Here is a 17132-nt window from a genome sequence, read left to right on the forward strand (position 1 = left end):
TACAGAGCTATGAAGGCAGAGTTGGCTAAAGTGGACTGGGAAAAAAGATTAAAGTGTAAGACAGTCGATGAGCAGTGGCGTACATTTAAGGAGATATTTCATTACTCTCAACAAAAATATATTACAATGAGAAAGAAAGACTTTAAGAGAAGGGATAACCATCCATGGCTAACTAAGGATGGTATCAAATTTAAAACAATGGCATACAAAGTGGCCAAGATTAGTGGGAGGCCAGAGGATTGGGAAACTTTTAAAAACCAGCAAAGTAAACGAGCAAGAAATATAAAAACAGATAGTAAGAGTTTCTACAGGTATATAAAAAGGAAGAGAGTGGCTAAAGTAAATGTTGGTCCTTTAGAGGATGAGACTGGGGAATTAATAATGGGGAACAGGGAAATGGCAATGATTTTGAAAAAATATTTTGTATCAAGCTTCACGGTTGAAGACACTAAAAACATTCCAATAATGGATAATCAAAGGGCTGTAGGGAGAGAGGAACTTAAAACAATCACTATCACTAAATACGTAGTACTCAGTAAAATAATGGGACTAAAGGTGGACAAGTCCCCTGGACCTGATAGCTTGCATCCTTTTTTTTTTAAAGAAGTGGCTACAGAGATAGTGGATGCATTGATTGTAATCTACCAAAATTCCTTGGATTTTGAGAAGGTCCCAGCGGATTGGAAAACCGCAAATGTAACGCCCTTATTTTAAAAAGGAGGCAGACAGAAAGCAGGATACTGTAGACCAGTTAGCCCAACATCTGTCATAAGAACATAAGAACATAAGAAATAGGAGTAGGAGTAGGCCATACGGCCCCTCGAGCCTGCTCCGTTGGGAAAATATTGGAGTCCATTATTAAGGAAGCAGTAGAAGACATTTGGAAAAGCATAATTCCGTCAAGCAGAGTTAATATGGTTTTTTGAAAGGGAAATCATGCTAGACAAATTTGCTGGAGTTCTTTGAGGATATAACGAGCAGGGTGGATAAGGGGAAAACAGTGGATGTGGTGTATTTGGATTTCCAGAAGGCATTCGATAAGGTGCCACATAGAAGGTTAAAAGATAAAAGTTCATGGGGTTGGGGGTAATATATTAGCGTGGATAGAGGATTGGCTAACTAACAGAAAACAGAGAGTCGGGATAAATGGGTAATTTTCCGGTTGGCAAACGGTAACGAATGGGGTGCCACAGGGATCGGTGCTGGGGCCTCAACTATTTACAATCTATATTGGATGAAGGGACCGAATGTAATGTAGCCAAGTTTGCTGATGATGTGTGGGAAAGCAAATTGTGAGAAGGACACAAGAAATCTGCAAAGGGATATAGACAGGTTAAGTGAGTGGGCAAATATTTGGCAGATGGAGTATAATGTGCGAAAGTGTGAGGTTGTACACTTTGACAGAAAAAATAAAAAAGCATGAAACACAAAAAGTTAGTATGCAGTTACAGCAACTAATCAGGAAGGCAAATCAAATGTTGACTTTTATTGCAAGGGGGATGGAGTATAGAAGCAGAGAAATCCTGCTACAACTGTACAGGGTATTAGTGAGTACTGCGTACAGTTTTGGTCTCATTATTAAGGAGGGATATACTTGCATTGGAGGCAGTTCAGAAAAGGTTCACTAGATTGATTTCAGAGATGACGGGATTGACATAAGAACATAAGAACATAAGAATTAGGAACAGGAGTAGGCCATCTAGCCCCTCGAGCCTGCTTCGCCATTCAACAAGATCATGGCTGATCTGGCCGTGGACTCAGTTCCACTTACCCACCCGCTCCCCGTAACCCTTAATTCCCTTATTGGTTAAAAATCTATCTATCTGTGACTTGAATACATTCAATGAGCTAGCCTCAACTGCTTCCTTGGGCAGAGAATTTCACAGATTCACAACCCTCTGGGAGAAGAAATTCCTTCTCAACTCGGTTTTAAATTGGCTCCCCCGTATTTTGAGGCTGTGCCCCCTAGTTCTAGTCTCCCCAACCAGTGGAAACAACCTCTCTGCCTCTATCTCGTCTATCCCTTTCATTATTTTAAATGTTTCTATAAGATCACCTCTCATCCTTCTGAACTCCAACGAGTAAAGACCCAGTCTACTCAATCTATCATCATAAGGTAACCCCCTCATCTCCGGAATCATCCTAGTGAATCGTCTCTGTACTCCCTCCAAAGCTAGTATATCCTTCCTTAAGTAAGGTGACCAAAACTGCATGCAGTACTCCAGGTGCGGCCTCACCAATACCCTGTACAGTTGCATCAGGACCTCCCTGCTTTTGTACTCTCTCAATGAAGGCCAACATTCCATTCGCCTTCCTGATTACCTGCTGCACCTGCAAACTAACTTTTTGGGATTCATGCACAAGGTCCCTCTGCACCGCAGCATGTTGTAATTTCTCCCCATTCAAATAATATTCCCTTTTACTGTTTTTTTTTCCAAGGTGGATGACCTCACATTTTCCGACATTGTATTCCATCTGCCAAACCTTAGCCCATTCGCTTAACCTATCTAAATCTCTTTGCAGCCTCTCTGTGTTCCTCTACACAACCCGCTTTCCCACTAAGCTTTGTGTCATCTGCAAATTTTGTTACACTACACTCTGTCCCCTCTTCCAGGTCATCTATTTATATTGAAAACAGTTGTGGTCCCAGCACCGATCCCTGTGGCACCGATTTCCAACACGAAAAGGACCCATTTATCGTGACTCTCTGGTTTCCGTTAGCCAGCCAATTCTCTATCCATGCTAATACATTTCCTCTGACTCCACGTACCTTTATCTTCTGCAGTAACCTTTTGTGTGGCACCTTATCGAATGCCTTTTGGAAATCTAAATACACCACATCCATCGGTACACCTCTATCCACCATGCTCGTTATATCCTCAAAGAATTCCAGTAAATTAGTTAAACATGATTTTCCCTTCATGAATCCATGTTGCGTCTGCTTGATTGCACTATTCCTATCTAGATGTCCTGCTATTTCTTCCTTAATGATAGCTTCAAGCATTTTCCCCACTACAGATGTTAAACTAACCGGTCTATAGTTACCTGCCTTTTGTCTGCCCCCTTTTTTAAACAGAGGCATTACATTAGCTGCTTTCCAATCCGCTGATACCTCCCCAGAGTCCAGAGAATTTTGGTAGATTATAACGAATGCATCTGCTATAACTTCCGCCATCTCTTTTAATACCCTGGGATGCATTTCATCAGGACCAGAGGATTTGTCTACCTTGAGTCCCATTAGCCTGTCCAGCACTACCCCCTAGTGATAAAGATTATCTCAAGGTCCTCCCTTCCCACATTCCCGTGACCAGCAATTTTTGGCATGGTTTTTGTGTCTTCCACTGTGAAAACCGAAGCAAAATAATTGTTTAAGGTCTCAGCCATTTCCACATTTCCCATTATTAAATACCCCATCTCATCTTCTAAGGGACCAACATTTACTTTAGTCACTCTTTTCCGTTTTAAATATCGGCAAAAGCTTTTACTATCTGTTTTTATGTTTTGCGCAAGTTTACTTTCGTAATCTATCTTTCCTTTCTTTATTGCTTTCTTAGTCATACTTTGCTGTTGTTTAAAATGTTCCCAATCTGCTAGTTTCCCACTAACCTTGGCCACCTTATACGCATTGGTTTTTAATTTGATACTCTCCTTTATTTCCTTGGTTATCCACGGCTGGTTATCCCTTCTCTTACCGCCCTTCTTTTTCACTGGAATATATTTTTGTTGAGCACTATGAAAGAGCTCCTTAAAAGTCCTCCACTGTTCCTCAATTGTGCCACCATTTACTCTTTTTTCCCAGTCTACTTTAGCCAACTCTGCCCTCATCCCACTGTAGTCCCCTTTGTTTAAGCATAGTATGCTCATTTGAGACACTACTTCCTCACCCTCAATCTGTATTACAAATTCAACCATACTGTGATCACTCATTCCTAGAGGATCTATTACTAGGAGATCGTTTATTATTCCTGTCTCATTACACAGGACCAGATCTAAGATAGCTTGCTCCCTTGTCGGTTCTGTAACATATTGTTCTAAGAAACAAATCCGGTATGCATTCTATGAATTCCTGCTCAAGGCTACCCCGTGCGATTTGATTTGACCAATCGATATGTAGGTTAAAATCCCCCATGATTACTGCCATTCCTTTTTCACATGCCTCCATTATTCCCTTGATTATTGCCCGCCCCACCGTGAAGTTATTATTTGGGTGCCTATAAACTACGCCCACCAGTGACTTTTTCCCCTTACTATCTCTAATCTCCACCCACTTATGAACAATGGATGAGCAGGTTGGGCCTATACTCACTGGAGTTTAGAAGAATGAGACGTGATCTTATTGAAACGTATAAGATAATGAGGGGGCTCGACAAGGTAGATGCAGAGAGGATGTTTCCACTCATGGGGGAATCAAGAACTAGGGGGCATAGTCTCAGAATAAGGGGACACCGCTCTAAAACTGAGATGAGGAGGAATTTCATCTCTCAGAGGGTTGCAAATCTGTGGAATTCGCAGCCCCAGAGAGCTGTGGAGGCTGGGTCATTGAATATATTTAAGGTGGAGATAGACAGATTTTTGAGCGATAAGGGAGTAGAGGGTTATGGGGAGCAGGCAGGGAAGTGGAGCTGAGCCCATGATCATATCAGCCATGATCTTATTGAATGGCAGAGCAGGCTCGAGGGACCAAATGGCCTACTCCTGCTCCTAGTCCTTGCCACTAGTTTGAGACCCAACTTTCTCTCCCTCAATCTGAATTTTAAATTCTACCATGTTATGAATCACTCTTCCCTAATTCTACCATGCTAATGCCTCCCTTAGCGCTCCGCTCCACACGCAGGACACAGCAACCGAATTTTATGGCTGCCTTCGCAAACCACTTTCTGGCGCAAAATTTACCAACCCGCCACCATTAACTCCCTAAGAATCTTCCAACCGAATTCCCACCCCTCGGAGTTTGCCCATTGCTGATGTTAAACTAACTAGCCTATTTTTACCCAATTTATCCTTTTCTCCCTTCTTGAAGAGATTTTACATTGGCTATCCTGCAGTCCCCTGGCACAATTTGCATGTTGAAAAAATGTGATAAGACCCTTTGCTATCTCTTCTTTGCTTTTTTCAACAGCCTCGGCCATACACCATCAGGGCCCGGTGACTTGTTCACTTTGAGTTCTGCTATTCTTTTCTACAGTTATCTCCAACAATTTTTCCACATCCAGAACAACTTTTAAAAGGGAGTTAGATAAATATTGGAAAAAGATAAGAATGAAATGGTATGGGGAAAGAGCAGCTGACTGACACTAAGAAGATAGCTCTTTCAGAGAGCTGGCACAGGTGTGATGGGTCAAATGTGCCCCTTCTGTTATTCTCTGCTCCAATCCTCCTTTAGTACACCTACACTGCCCAGTGCCTCCTAGTGGGAAGTGTGTTTGTGTAGATGTTTGCTGAGGACACGACTGGGTTCAGCTGTGATTGTCCGCACCCATGAAAAATGACAACTTGCACGAGGTACTCGAGGATGGCCAACTCTGGAACTGAATCCTATCATGAGTCAATGGATTTATTTATGTTGAACATTAAAAAGGGAAACAAGCTGGTTTGACATTTTAGAGCTACAACAGAGTTCCATGAATGGTAGTACATAGATTCTCAACATGATAAGTTCCCAATCTCTGCCATGCCATCAAGGGAGGAATGCAGTAATAGTACTTGCATACAAGAAGATAAGGAGAATATGACAGAGCATCAATTCGGGCCACTCTTACACACTTCCCAGCAACCAGTAATAGAACGGGATCGGCAGAGTTCTAGAGCTTGCTTGCTTCCTGTTGCTGATAGGAATACGATGCGATTTAAAAATGTTAGTTTATGCTCTAGTAACCAGTTGGCACAGCCACGATGGGCTGAAGGGCCCCCTTCTCTGCTGTAAGCTACCATGATTCTGTACATGAAAATAATGTATTCCACATGTCTAGGCTCCTGACTTGCAGTGCTATTTACTTAGCATTCATCAAGTTCAGGACGGATCGGGATACGCTGGAATGATACCTTAATGTCAAGCCAAATCCTGCCTGTACTCCACGGTGTGTGCTCAACCTGTAGGAACACATGGTAATGTAATCAACGTTCAAACTTTGTTTTCTATAGTTGGAGAAAAATGTATCTGGAAATCAAATGTATGAGATGAAAAGAGTAATTCAACGCTCCCAGTGGGAAGGTTCATTCGCAGGGAGCGTGGGCTTGAGAATATGGGTCAGTGTTATAGCCCTGTGTCCAAACCACACACCCTTGTGGGGGTGACTCCCTGCTGCAAACATAGGATCGTGGAATTACTCCTTAAATGTCTTGAAACTTAGCCTTGAAAAATAGTTTTGGGGGAGTGAGTTTTACGATTTTATCAGTTGATTTGATTTGTTGTTATCCGTATCGATCCAGCTCGCAGTAACAACTTTCATTACACTGCACGAGTGGTTTGCGAGCTCAGAGACGTTTTTCATGTCTTCCCGTTTGCGACACGGTAAAAGTTTAAACAATTTTGTTTCCAAATTTTGTTTGAAAACATGGTCTAAATGAATCTAACATCGGCAGCAATGAAATGTGATCATTACCATTGCTTGTGAGGATAATTATTAGTCACTGGTGGAGATATTGGACTAGATTTCCTGCTTTGGCAGAGAAGGTCCACCCCATAGCTCCATTCTTGACTCCACTTAGTATATGTTTTGTGGGAGTCTGCCTCGAAAGACACTGCAACTCACCTCGGGGACAACTACCTCCATAACAGCCAAAAAGGACTCTTAGGGGCTGTGGAGTTGAATGGATTGCTCTGCAATCGATTCAACTCATGTGTGGGCATTTAAAATGTAAATGCTTTCCACCATCCACATGCTATAGTGATAATATACACCAGGAATGCACTCAGCACTGTCAAAATGCAGATTAGGAACATTGGAGCATAGGAACAGGAGTAGGCCATTCAGCCCCTTGAGCCTGTTCTGCCATTCAATGAGATCATGGCTGATCCGTGACCTAACTCCATATACCTTTGGCCCATATTCCTTAATACCTTTAGTTAACAAAAAGCTATCAATCTTCGACTTAAAATTAACAATTGATCTCGAATCAATTGTTGTTTGGGGACAGGGGTTCCAAACTTCTACCAACCTTTTGTGTAAAGGTGTTTCCTAATTTCACTCCTGAAAGATCTGGTTCTAATTTTTAGACTATGCCCCCCAGGTCCTAGACTACCCAACCAGCAGAAATAGTTTCTCTCTGTCTACCCTATCTGTTCCCCTTAATATCTTGAAAACTTCAATCACATCACCCTTAATCTTCTAAATTCTCGGGAATACAATCTCTCCTTGTAACTTAACCCGTATAGTCTGGGTATCATTCTGGTAAACCACTCCCTCCAAGGCCAATATATCCTTCCTAAGATGAGTTGCCCAGAACTGCTCACAGCACTCCAGGTGTAGTCTAACTAGGTTTTGTATAGCTGCAGCATAACTTCTACCCGCTTGTCCTCCAGATACAAAGGCCAGCATTACAGGAAATATGTCAGATGACCTATCCCCATCACCTGCATGCCCTTTGTAGAGAAAAAAAGAAAGACTTACTTTTATATAGGGCCTTTCAGAATCACCAGATGTCTCAAAGTGCTTTACAGCCAATGAAGTACTTTTTGAAGTGTAGTCAATGTTGTAATGTGGGAAACGGGGCAACCAATTTGCGCAAAACAAGCTCCCACAAACAGCAATGTGGTAATGACCAGATAATCTGTTTTTTTTTTGTTATGCTGATTGAGGGATAAATATTTGCCGGACTTTGGGGATAACTCCTCTGCTGTTCTTCAAAATAGTGTCATGGGATCTTTTACACCCACCAGAAAGAGCAGGCAGGGCCTTGGTTTAACGTCTCATCTGAAAGACGGCACCTCCAACAGTGCAGTACTGCACAGGAATGTAGGCCTAGATTTATGTGCTCAAGTGCCTGGAGTGGGACTTGAACCCACAACCTTCTGACTCACAGGCGAATGTGCTACCCATCCATTCATCCATTTAGAAATACTACTCATAGAGTCTCATAAACAGTGTAATTAATGCCACTGAAGTAATGTCCACGTCTAATCCACAGCTTCATCACTTCAAGAGATGATTTCTTCAGAGTTCTCTTCACTGATTTAACCTCCACTCTTCACAAACTTCTATAATGCGGGATGCTATGGCCCACACGCTCATCACCGTTGCCCCACAGAGTTCCACAAGCCCTCCTCCTTCTTGAACCCATCTCTACTTTCCGCTTTGTTTAAAGGCATCCACCTGGCATCCTTTATCTCTCATTTTTTGCTATTTGAGCCCTTTGCCACCGTGTTTCCCCATTGAATAAATTCTATTTATTAATTTATCGGTTCATAAATATGAGCTGGACAAGGGATACGATCATTTGGCAACAGATTGGTCATTACGTTAATGAGAAAATGACTGACCCAGAACTACTCAGCTCTGATTTTCAGCAAGGTACCTCATTCTGTAGTTCAGCAATAGCTTGCTGTGCTTTCTCCAGTTCTCTTGTCTTCTCATTCAGCTGTTCCTCCAGTGATTTTTCGCTAAATTTCCTGAACACTGCCATTTCTGTGGCTTTTTGTGATGTGGCCTGTAAAGTCACTTTCATCTAAAATTAAATTAAAATTGCAATAATATTAATTTGAACATTTTTGTCTTATTTTACTATAAATATGCAACAGCAGACCCAATAACCAATCGTAGGATCGTGGGCAGGGGGAGGCGGCATCTTGGCGCAAGTTCTGGCAATTTCTGACTCCTGCCCCTGTCAAAATTCACAGGGTCAAAGGAATGTCCCTTAATTTGCCTCTGCTGAAAAGGCTGGAAATTGTGGGGAGGATGGGAATCAGACCTCACTGGAAAAAATTTACGTATTTCCCAATAAGGGGTCCATATTTATATAAAAGCAAAATACTGCGGCTGCTGGAATCTGAAATAAAAACAGAAAATGCTGGAAATCTCAGCAGGTCAGGCAGCATCTGGAGAGACACAGAGTTAAATTTCGGTTCTGTGACCCTTCTTCAGAGTTCTGATGAAGGATCACCGACATGAAACATTAACTTTGTTTCTCTCTATAGATGATGCTTGACCTGCTGAGATTTCCAGCATTTTCTGTTATAGGCCACATTTAGATATATTTTTCTCTTCTTTCTTCTCTTTTTTTCCTCTTTATCGATAATGGCAGCTGGTCATTACTACGCCATTCACACCCTATCCAGATTAACCTTTATCTAACCTCTATCATTACCATTTCAATTTGGCCCATCATCCCTTTTGTCTCTCTAATCTCTCCTGCCTTCCACCCTATCACAGATCTTCCACTTTGTTCTTTTTTCCCCTCCCCCTTTCAGTGCTTAAGAATGTGCTCTTTTCAAACATTCGGGAATTCTGACAAAGGGTCGTCGACCCGAAACATTAACTCTGTTTTTCTCTCCAAAGGTGCCGCCTGACCCACTGAGATTTCTAGCATTATCTGTTTTATTTCAGATTCCAACATCCGCGGTATTTTGCTATTATATATTCCTTACTACCTCCTCTTCTAGGATTCAGGCTCCATCTTCTGCTGGGCCACTAGGAGGGCCTACTTCTAACCGTTGGTGATCTGAACAGGCGTGCTGCCAACCCCTACACTGGGTCGCTTTGAGGGTTTGAGGGCCGCAAGCTCCAGATAAAAGGAGCCCATGCCCACGATCCAGCCCTCACTTACGCTGATGGGCTTGTTTAGGGCAGGCAGCAGCTCCTCCCATACCAGGCCACCATGGATACACTGACATCAGGCCAAGACCAAGCATATGCACTCACCAGGAGAGTGCCTAATAGAAACACAGGCCCCGATATTTACGGGGAGTCAGGGAGGGAGTGGGGTTGCGTTTCAATGGCCAAGATTCTCAGAAATACCGGGAAGACGGAAGTTCTGCCGAATTTAATAGCAGGATCTCATTAGAATTTTGTTACTTTGTTTACCACCCAGCAATCTTCTACATAAATGGTTACTGCACAAGATAAAAGTTTGCGGGGTTGGGTGTAATATATTAGCATGGATAGAGGATTGGCCAACTAACAGAGAGCAGAGAGTCGGGATAAATGGTTCATTCTCTGGTTGGCAACCAGTAATTAGTGGGGTGCCGCAGGGATCAGTGTTGGGATCCCAACTATTTACAATCTATATTAATGACTTGGAAGAAGGGACTGAGTGTAACGTAGCCATGTTTTGCTGACGATACAAAGATTGGAGGAAAAGCAATGTGTGAGGAGGACACAAAAAATCTGCAAAAGGATATAGACAGGATAAGTGAGTGGGCAAAAATTTGGCAGATGGAGTATAATGTTGGAAAGTGTGAGGTCATGCACTTTGGCAGAAAAAAATCAAAGGGCAACTTATTATTTAAATGGAGAAAGATTGCAAAGTGCCGCAGGACAGCGGGACCTGGGGATACTTGTGCATGAAACATAAAAGGATAGTATGCAGGTACAGCAAGTGATCAGGAAGGCCAATAGTATCTTGGCCTTTATTGCAAAGGGGATGGAGTATAAAAGCAGGGAAGTCTTGCTACAGCTATACAAGGTATTGGTGAAGCCACACTTGGAATACTGCGTGCAGTTTTGGTTTCCATATTTACGAAAAGATATACTTGCTTTGGAGGCAGTTCAGAGAAGGTTCACTAGGTTGATTCCGGGGATAAGGGGTTTGACTTTTGAGGAAAGGTTGAGTAGGTTGGGCCTTTACTCATTGGAATTCAGAAGAATGAGAGGTGATCTTATCAAAACGTATAAGATTATGAGGGGGCTTGACAAGGTGGATGTGGAGTGGATGTTTCCACTGATGGGGGAGACTAGAACTAGAGGACTAGAGGACAGAATAAGGGGCCACCCATTTAAAACAGAGATGAGGAGAAATTTCTTCTTTCAGAGGGTTGTAAATCTGTGGAATTCACTGCCTCAGAAAGCTGTAGAAGCTGGAACATTGAATAAATTTAAGACAGAAATAGACAGTTTCTTAAACGATAAGGGGTTATGGGGAGCGGGCGGTGAAATAGAGCTGAGTCCATGATCAGATCAGCCATGATCGTATTAAATGGCAGAGCAGGCTCGAGGGGCCATATGGCCTACTCCAGCTCCTAGTTCTTATGTTCTTATGATCTTATGTAATCTAGAAGATCAAGGGTTGGTGGGAGGGGCTAGGAGCGGGGCAGCGAAGAAACAGGGAGGGAGAGATCGCGGGAGGAAAGTGATTATGAACGAGAGAGATCGTGGGGTGGGGGGGAGAGAAAAAGACCGCATGGGGGAAGAGGTAGCGATCATGGGGAGGAGAGCAAGATCGAGGAGGAGGAGGGATAGAGAAAGTCGGGGGAAGAGCTGGAGATCATGGGTAGAGAGATAGAGATTGTAGGACAGAGATAGAGATTGTGGAGGGAGCGAAAGAGACCGCAGGGAAGAGACAGAGATCATGGGGAGAGAGAGAGATCGCTGGAGCAGTGGATGATCACGGCGTGTGGGAGAGGTCGTGGCTTGGCGGGGGGTGGGGGGGGGTGGTGGGAGCAGTCAGGAGGAAGCACTCCTGCTCATCCTCTCCCACAAGCATTGCTGGAAAAGCACTTACCTGCTGGATTGGCAGGTCTAGACTCCCTTCAGCTGCCGGGTTTCCCGAGGCCTGGGAAACTCAGCCCGCAGCTGTTAAATCCAAATGGCTGCCAAAATTGAAGGCACGCAGCCTCATTAACATATTATAATGACTGATCTTTCTCTCGAGAGTGGGTTACTTGGCCATTCCACCACCCACACAGTTAAAAAGAACAAATTACATTTATATAGCACCTTTAACGACTGCCGGACGTCTCAAAGCACTTTACAGCCAATGAAGTACTTTTGAAGTGTAGTCACTGTTGTAATATGGGAAACACGGCAGCCAATTTGCGCACACGCACAAGCAAGCTCCCACAAACAGCAATGTGATAATGATCAAATAATCTGTTTTTTTAATGTTGGTTGAGGGATAAATATTGGTCAGGATACCAGGGATAACTCCTCTGCTTTTCTTCAAAATAGTGCCATGGGATCTTTTATGTCCACCTGAGAGGGGCAGAAGGGGCCTCGGTTTAACAGCTCAGCTGAAAAACGGCACCTCCAAGAATGCAGCGCTCCCCCAGCACTCCACTGGAGTGTCAGCCTAGATTTTGTGCTCAAACCCCTAGAGTGGGACTTGAACCCACAACCTTGTGACTTAGAGGCGAGTGCGCTACCCACTGAGCCACAGCTGCCACTTGATTAAACCGAAGCAGGCATGTTCACCGCGGGTTGGAGCCGGGTTTCACATTTTTAATAACTTAAGCCCCTCCTCCCCAATGCTCATCCACTCATGGGGGGGATGGGGAGCTTACAATTCCGCCCTATAATCTTTCATGAACAAATGAGCTGCAGCTGCTGTGGATAATTGTGTTTGAGCGGAGCCCCCAGTGCAAAGCCTAAAGTTGGCTCCTGCTCTTTTGGCCAGTTACCTGGTTTGTATATTAGATTAATGTGGGAAAATACTAAATTGCAGCATCTTGAAATGCAAACAATTGTAAAGCACTACACATGGGAAGGAGAAATAGATGACATGCCTCCTCCATGAATGGCGTTGAAATAGCTAAAGATGAAGTCAAAAGACACCTAGGAGACTGTTATTGAGGTATATGAGATTGTTAAGGGTATTAAAAAAGTTAATGCAGAATATTACTTTAAATTAAATTGTGGGAGGAGTAGAATTAGGGGGGGACTTGGGTTCAAATTCGTAAAAGGTAACTTTAGGACTGATATCAAGAAGTTTTTCTGCACCCAAAGAGCGATGAATGTGTGCAATAAACTTCCTGATAAACTAATGAAGGCACAAATTCTAGAATCATTTCAGAAATAATTGGATACTACAAACGGTGGGGGAGGAGGGATTCTCCCTGGATGGATGAATTAAGATCGGACTAAAAGCCTTCCTCATCCATATTTATCTTGTGAACTTGTACAACTCCATCTCCGTATCCTTGATCAAAGGGTTTGAATATGCCGCTGCTCATTAAAATAATGGGTAGCTTTCCTCTCCTTATTCTTTGGGGTATGGGATTGCCTTGAGAATAATGAACGGACAGTGGGACAGGCTCCATTATGGGTGAGTGATCCTGCCTGCCTGCCCAGGTGAGCCTTTGCGCCCAAGTGCAATAGGAGAAAACTTTGCGCCAGACGTGTACCTCTAACTTTATTATTTTCCCTTTAAGTTGCGCCTCTTCTATTCGCAGCTTAGCCAGTGTGAGCCTCAGCCCCTTGTTCTCAGCCTCGAGCAAGGCACTCCTGCTCAGTGACATCTCGCTGTACTTGAACAGGTCTCTCATTCGGAGCTGCGTGACATTCCTCTCCCACTTTGTCTGCAACTGTTCCGCCTCCAGAGCAGCAGTTCTCTGCAAAAAAAATAATGGTTTCATTTTATTTGTTCATGGGATGTGGGCGTCACTGACAAGGCCAGCATTTATTGCCCATCCCTAATTGCACTTGAGAAGGTGGTGGTGAGCTGCTTTCTTGAACTGCTGTTCTTTGTAGCAGTTTGGTTTAAGTGAGTGGCTTGCTAGGCCATTTCAGGGGGCAGTTAAAATCAACCACATTGATGTGGGTCTGGAGTCACATATAGGCCAGACCAGGTAAGGGCGGCAGATTTCCTTTCCTAAAGGAAATTAGTGAACCAGATGTGTTTCATGGTCACCATTACTGATACTAGCTTTTTATTCCAGATTTATTTAATTAACTGAATTTAAATTCCCCAGCCGCCGTGGTGGGATTTGAACACACGCCTCCAGATCATTAGTCCAGGCCTCTGGATTACTAGTCTAGTAACATAACCACTATGCTACTGTACCTGTAAATTCCTTATTGTTTTGGGGTTTTATTTCTTTGTTCAAAATTGTGACAGATATTTTGGGAAGATGCTGAGAAATTTTGTTACACACACTACAAGAAAATACAATGATATAGTAAGATTGCTTGTACAGTTAACAGCAAGCTGGGGGAGGGGTGTGTGGGTCAAGATAATTTGGTGGGTGTCAGCGGCAGGTGTCAAGGATCCTTCCTGTGTGTGGGAGAGGGTTCTGACAGGGCTGGGTTGTTACCCTTTTAAGTCTTTCACAGCTCAATTGAGTGGGAGGAAATCCTTCGTAGCTTGTGGCCACGTTCGCAGTTAACCCATTCTTACCTTCCTCTGGGGCAGCCTGGGTTATATTGTCGAGGTGGACTAAGCTTCAAGGAAAGGCTCAAGACTAATTTTTTTAACCCCCCCTCCCCCCCTCCCACCACACACACACACACACCCTCCCCCTGATCTTATGTATTTTCTCTCTGTTTACCATGGCAGCTGGCAATTAGTCCACCATTCACACCCTATCTAGACTCATCTTTTTCTAACTTCTGCCATTACCATCTCAAGTCAGCCCATCATCCCTTTTGTCTCTCTAATCTCTCCTGTCTTCCACCGTATCACAGACCTTCCCTTTTGTTCTTTCCTCCCCTCCCCCTTTCAGGACCCCAGCATTTCCTTAAGAATCTGTTAATTTCGAACTTTCACCAGTTCTGACGAAGGGTCATCGACCTGAAACATTAACTCAGTTTTTTTCTCTCCACCGATGCTGCCTGACTCGCTGAGATTTTTAGAATTTTCTGTTTTTTATTATAAGGGCTCAAGACTGTCTGGCACTTCTGAAGCTCTAGGCACAGTTTGTACTTTACCCATTCCAATGGGCCAAGTCTCACAGGTGTTTCACCTGCATGTTTGTTATGGGGAGGGTTACACTTCATCACGAGGGGAATGCTTACGAGTTACAAGGAGGAGGTCTTTCTCCAATTCTCTGAGGTCCCCTGGACTGCTATCCAAAATGGCTAAATGTGTACCATGTTCACATGGGCTGCGATCACATTCCAGTTAACCATGGGTCAGTCATGATCTTATTGAAAGGCGGAGCAGGCTCAATGGGCCATATGGCCTACTCCTGCTCCTATTTCTTATCTTCTTACCATTTCTACTTCACCTAATGTTGGAGTATCCAGGATGACGACTAGTTTTGGTGTGCAGGATCCTCAGCACTGTAGCCAGGCTGTTATCAGAGTCAGAGCTTTTGTAGTGTCTAGTGCACTCAGTCACTTCTTAGTGACATGTAGAGTGAACCAAATTGACTGGGCATTGCCATTTGTGTTGTCCAGGACCTCAGGTGAAGGTTGACTTGGATCATCCACTTGGCACAATTGACTGAAGACATTTGAAGCACTCTCACACTCCCTAGTGGCTCATTAAATAACAATACTGGCAGCACCTTGGCAACAAATCACTTGCCCTATCATTTCAATCTGGCAATGCTTTGTAAAGTGTAGCAAGCGGAAGGGAGCAGTGTGTATTGAAATAAAACAAAGTACTTGCCCTTTCACTGGTGTCCAATAGTAACATCAACTCCTGAATATAATCCTTCCGTGTACAAGCTTTATATCTCAGTTCAGGTAGTAGGGTCTATCGGCACAAAAGATAAAAAAAAAATCCCATTTAATAAAATAAAGTTGCTGGAGGTTTGGTTTCACCGTTAGACATCATTGTATTTCCATGAATTTATAACAGAAATGAAGGGAAGCAGTCATTTGATATACTGTGCATCTCCCAGACCCCTTTTATATTTCACTCCAACGAAATTTTCTGCAATAGTATTCTCAACAGCCCAAAGGGGCTTTATTAAGATTGTACAAAAAAGGTATAATTTTAAATCTAGATCTACCCTAATAAGCTAGTGAGCACGGCTCTCTGGCTATCCCTTCAGGAGGTTTTTGCATCCATTTCCTGGTGCTTTAATAACAGCAGAAGTAAGAACTAAGAACATAAGAAATAGGAGCAGGAGTAGGCCATTCGGCTCCTCAAGCCTGCTCTGCTATTCAATAAGATCATGGCTGATCTTCTATCTCGACCCACTTTCCTGCACTATCCCCATATCCCTTGATTCCCTTAATATCCAAAAATCTATTGATCACTGTCTTGAATATACTGAGTCCATCTTATAGTCTGAATTCCCGTAGTAGTTTCCATTCTACACTTCTGCCCTCCAATCTTTGCAGTTTATCACAGTTTTTTGTTTTCCTTTATCGATATTACATTGATCAGTGCATCTTTGAACTTCCTTCTCTTCTAATTTCTTCCCAATATGCCTTTCCATCTCTTCTCCCTCTCTGCACTTTCACTGTGTTGAAAACAAGACTCATTGCAACTTCTGCTCCATTTCATTCTTTCACAATAACTGAAAATGGTAGAACTCTTTACCTCCCTATGTCACACTATGGACTTTTAAAGCCCACATTTAGCACCAGTTAATCACTAATTCTTGATTTATTTCATACTCTCTCTTATTCTATTTGCCCGTGGTTCCTTCCATGAAAGGCCTTAGGTTTATTAATAGAAAAAGATGAGAGAAGGCTGCTTTTTGCATACCAAGTTTGAACATTAGATTCAGAGGGGCTGAACTTATTTGAACCTTTGTTCCGATTTACTGTGTACTGCAACAAAAATGGCTTCCTTTATCGTTATGCATATTACATGAGATACATTTAGTATTGAATAATTAAGCCTTAAAAACAATCATATTTCCTGTGTAATGTAGGACATCAAACTCAATTCCCCAAGAGGCATTACATCACTAATGGAGTATCCACCATCAATGAAACCTCATGACGAATATCATTGATACATCAATGGTGAATTTTGTGCTTGCTGCAGTAAGGGATATCAATATCACACTGAAACTCCTTTCCATTTCGGCCAGCTAGTGTTAGGCCAGAAATATTAGGGGTAAGATGCAAAGTTAAATTCTGTCAAATTCTGTCAACTCTACCACCAAATTAAACTTAGCCCCAAGCTCGGAATAGTGCACCTTACTGTACCAGTAGGAATATTTTCATTTTCCATTTCTGTTAACGAATTCTCTGAAACTGAAACTTGCACTACATGGTTGATATTCTTGTGCTGTGATCTTGCAAACCCAGTGATTGAATTGAGTTAAACTCATTTCACACACAACCCTGATGGACAGTAGA

At 42.9% G+C, this 17132-nt stretch overlaps 1 protein-coding gene across 1 annotated transcript in view; it reads right to left on the reverse strand.

Moving 5' to 3' along the window:
• LOC139228738 (cingulin-like protein 1) overlaps positions 1–17132 on the reverse strand; it is a 165625-nt gene that overhangs the window by 62984 nt on the left and 85509 nt on the right. The window contains exons 6-7 of the mRNA XM_070860056.1: positions 13274–13480; positions 8515–8664 (exon numbers count right to left, since the gene is read on the reverse strand). Of these exons, the coding sequence (XP_070716157.1) occupies positions 8515–8664; positions 13274–13480 (357 nt within the window). The remainder of the gene's footprint in view (positions 1–8514; positions 8665–13273; positions 13481–17132) is intronic.

Source organism: Pristiophorus japonicus, chromosome 2 (assembly GCF_044704955.1).
Source record: "Pristiophorus japonicus isolate sPriJap1 chromosome 2, sPriJap1.hap1, whole genome shotgun sequence".
NCBI lineage: Eukaryota > Metazoa > Chordata > Chondrichthyes > Pristiophoridae > Pristiophorus > Pristiophorus japonicus.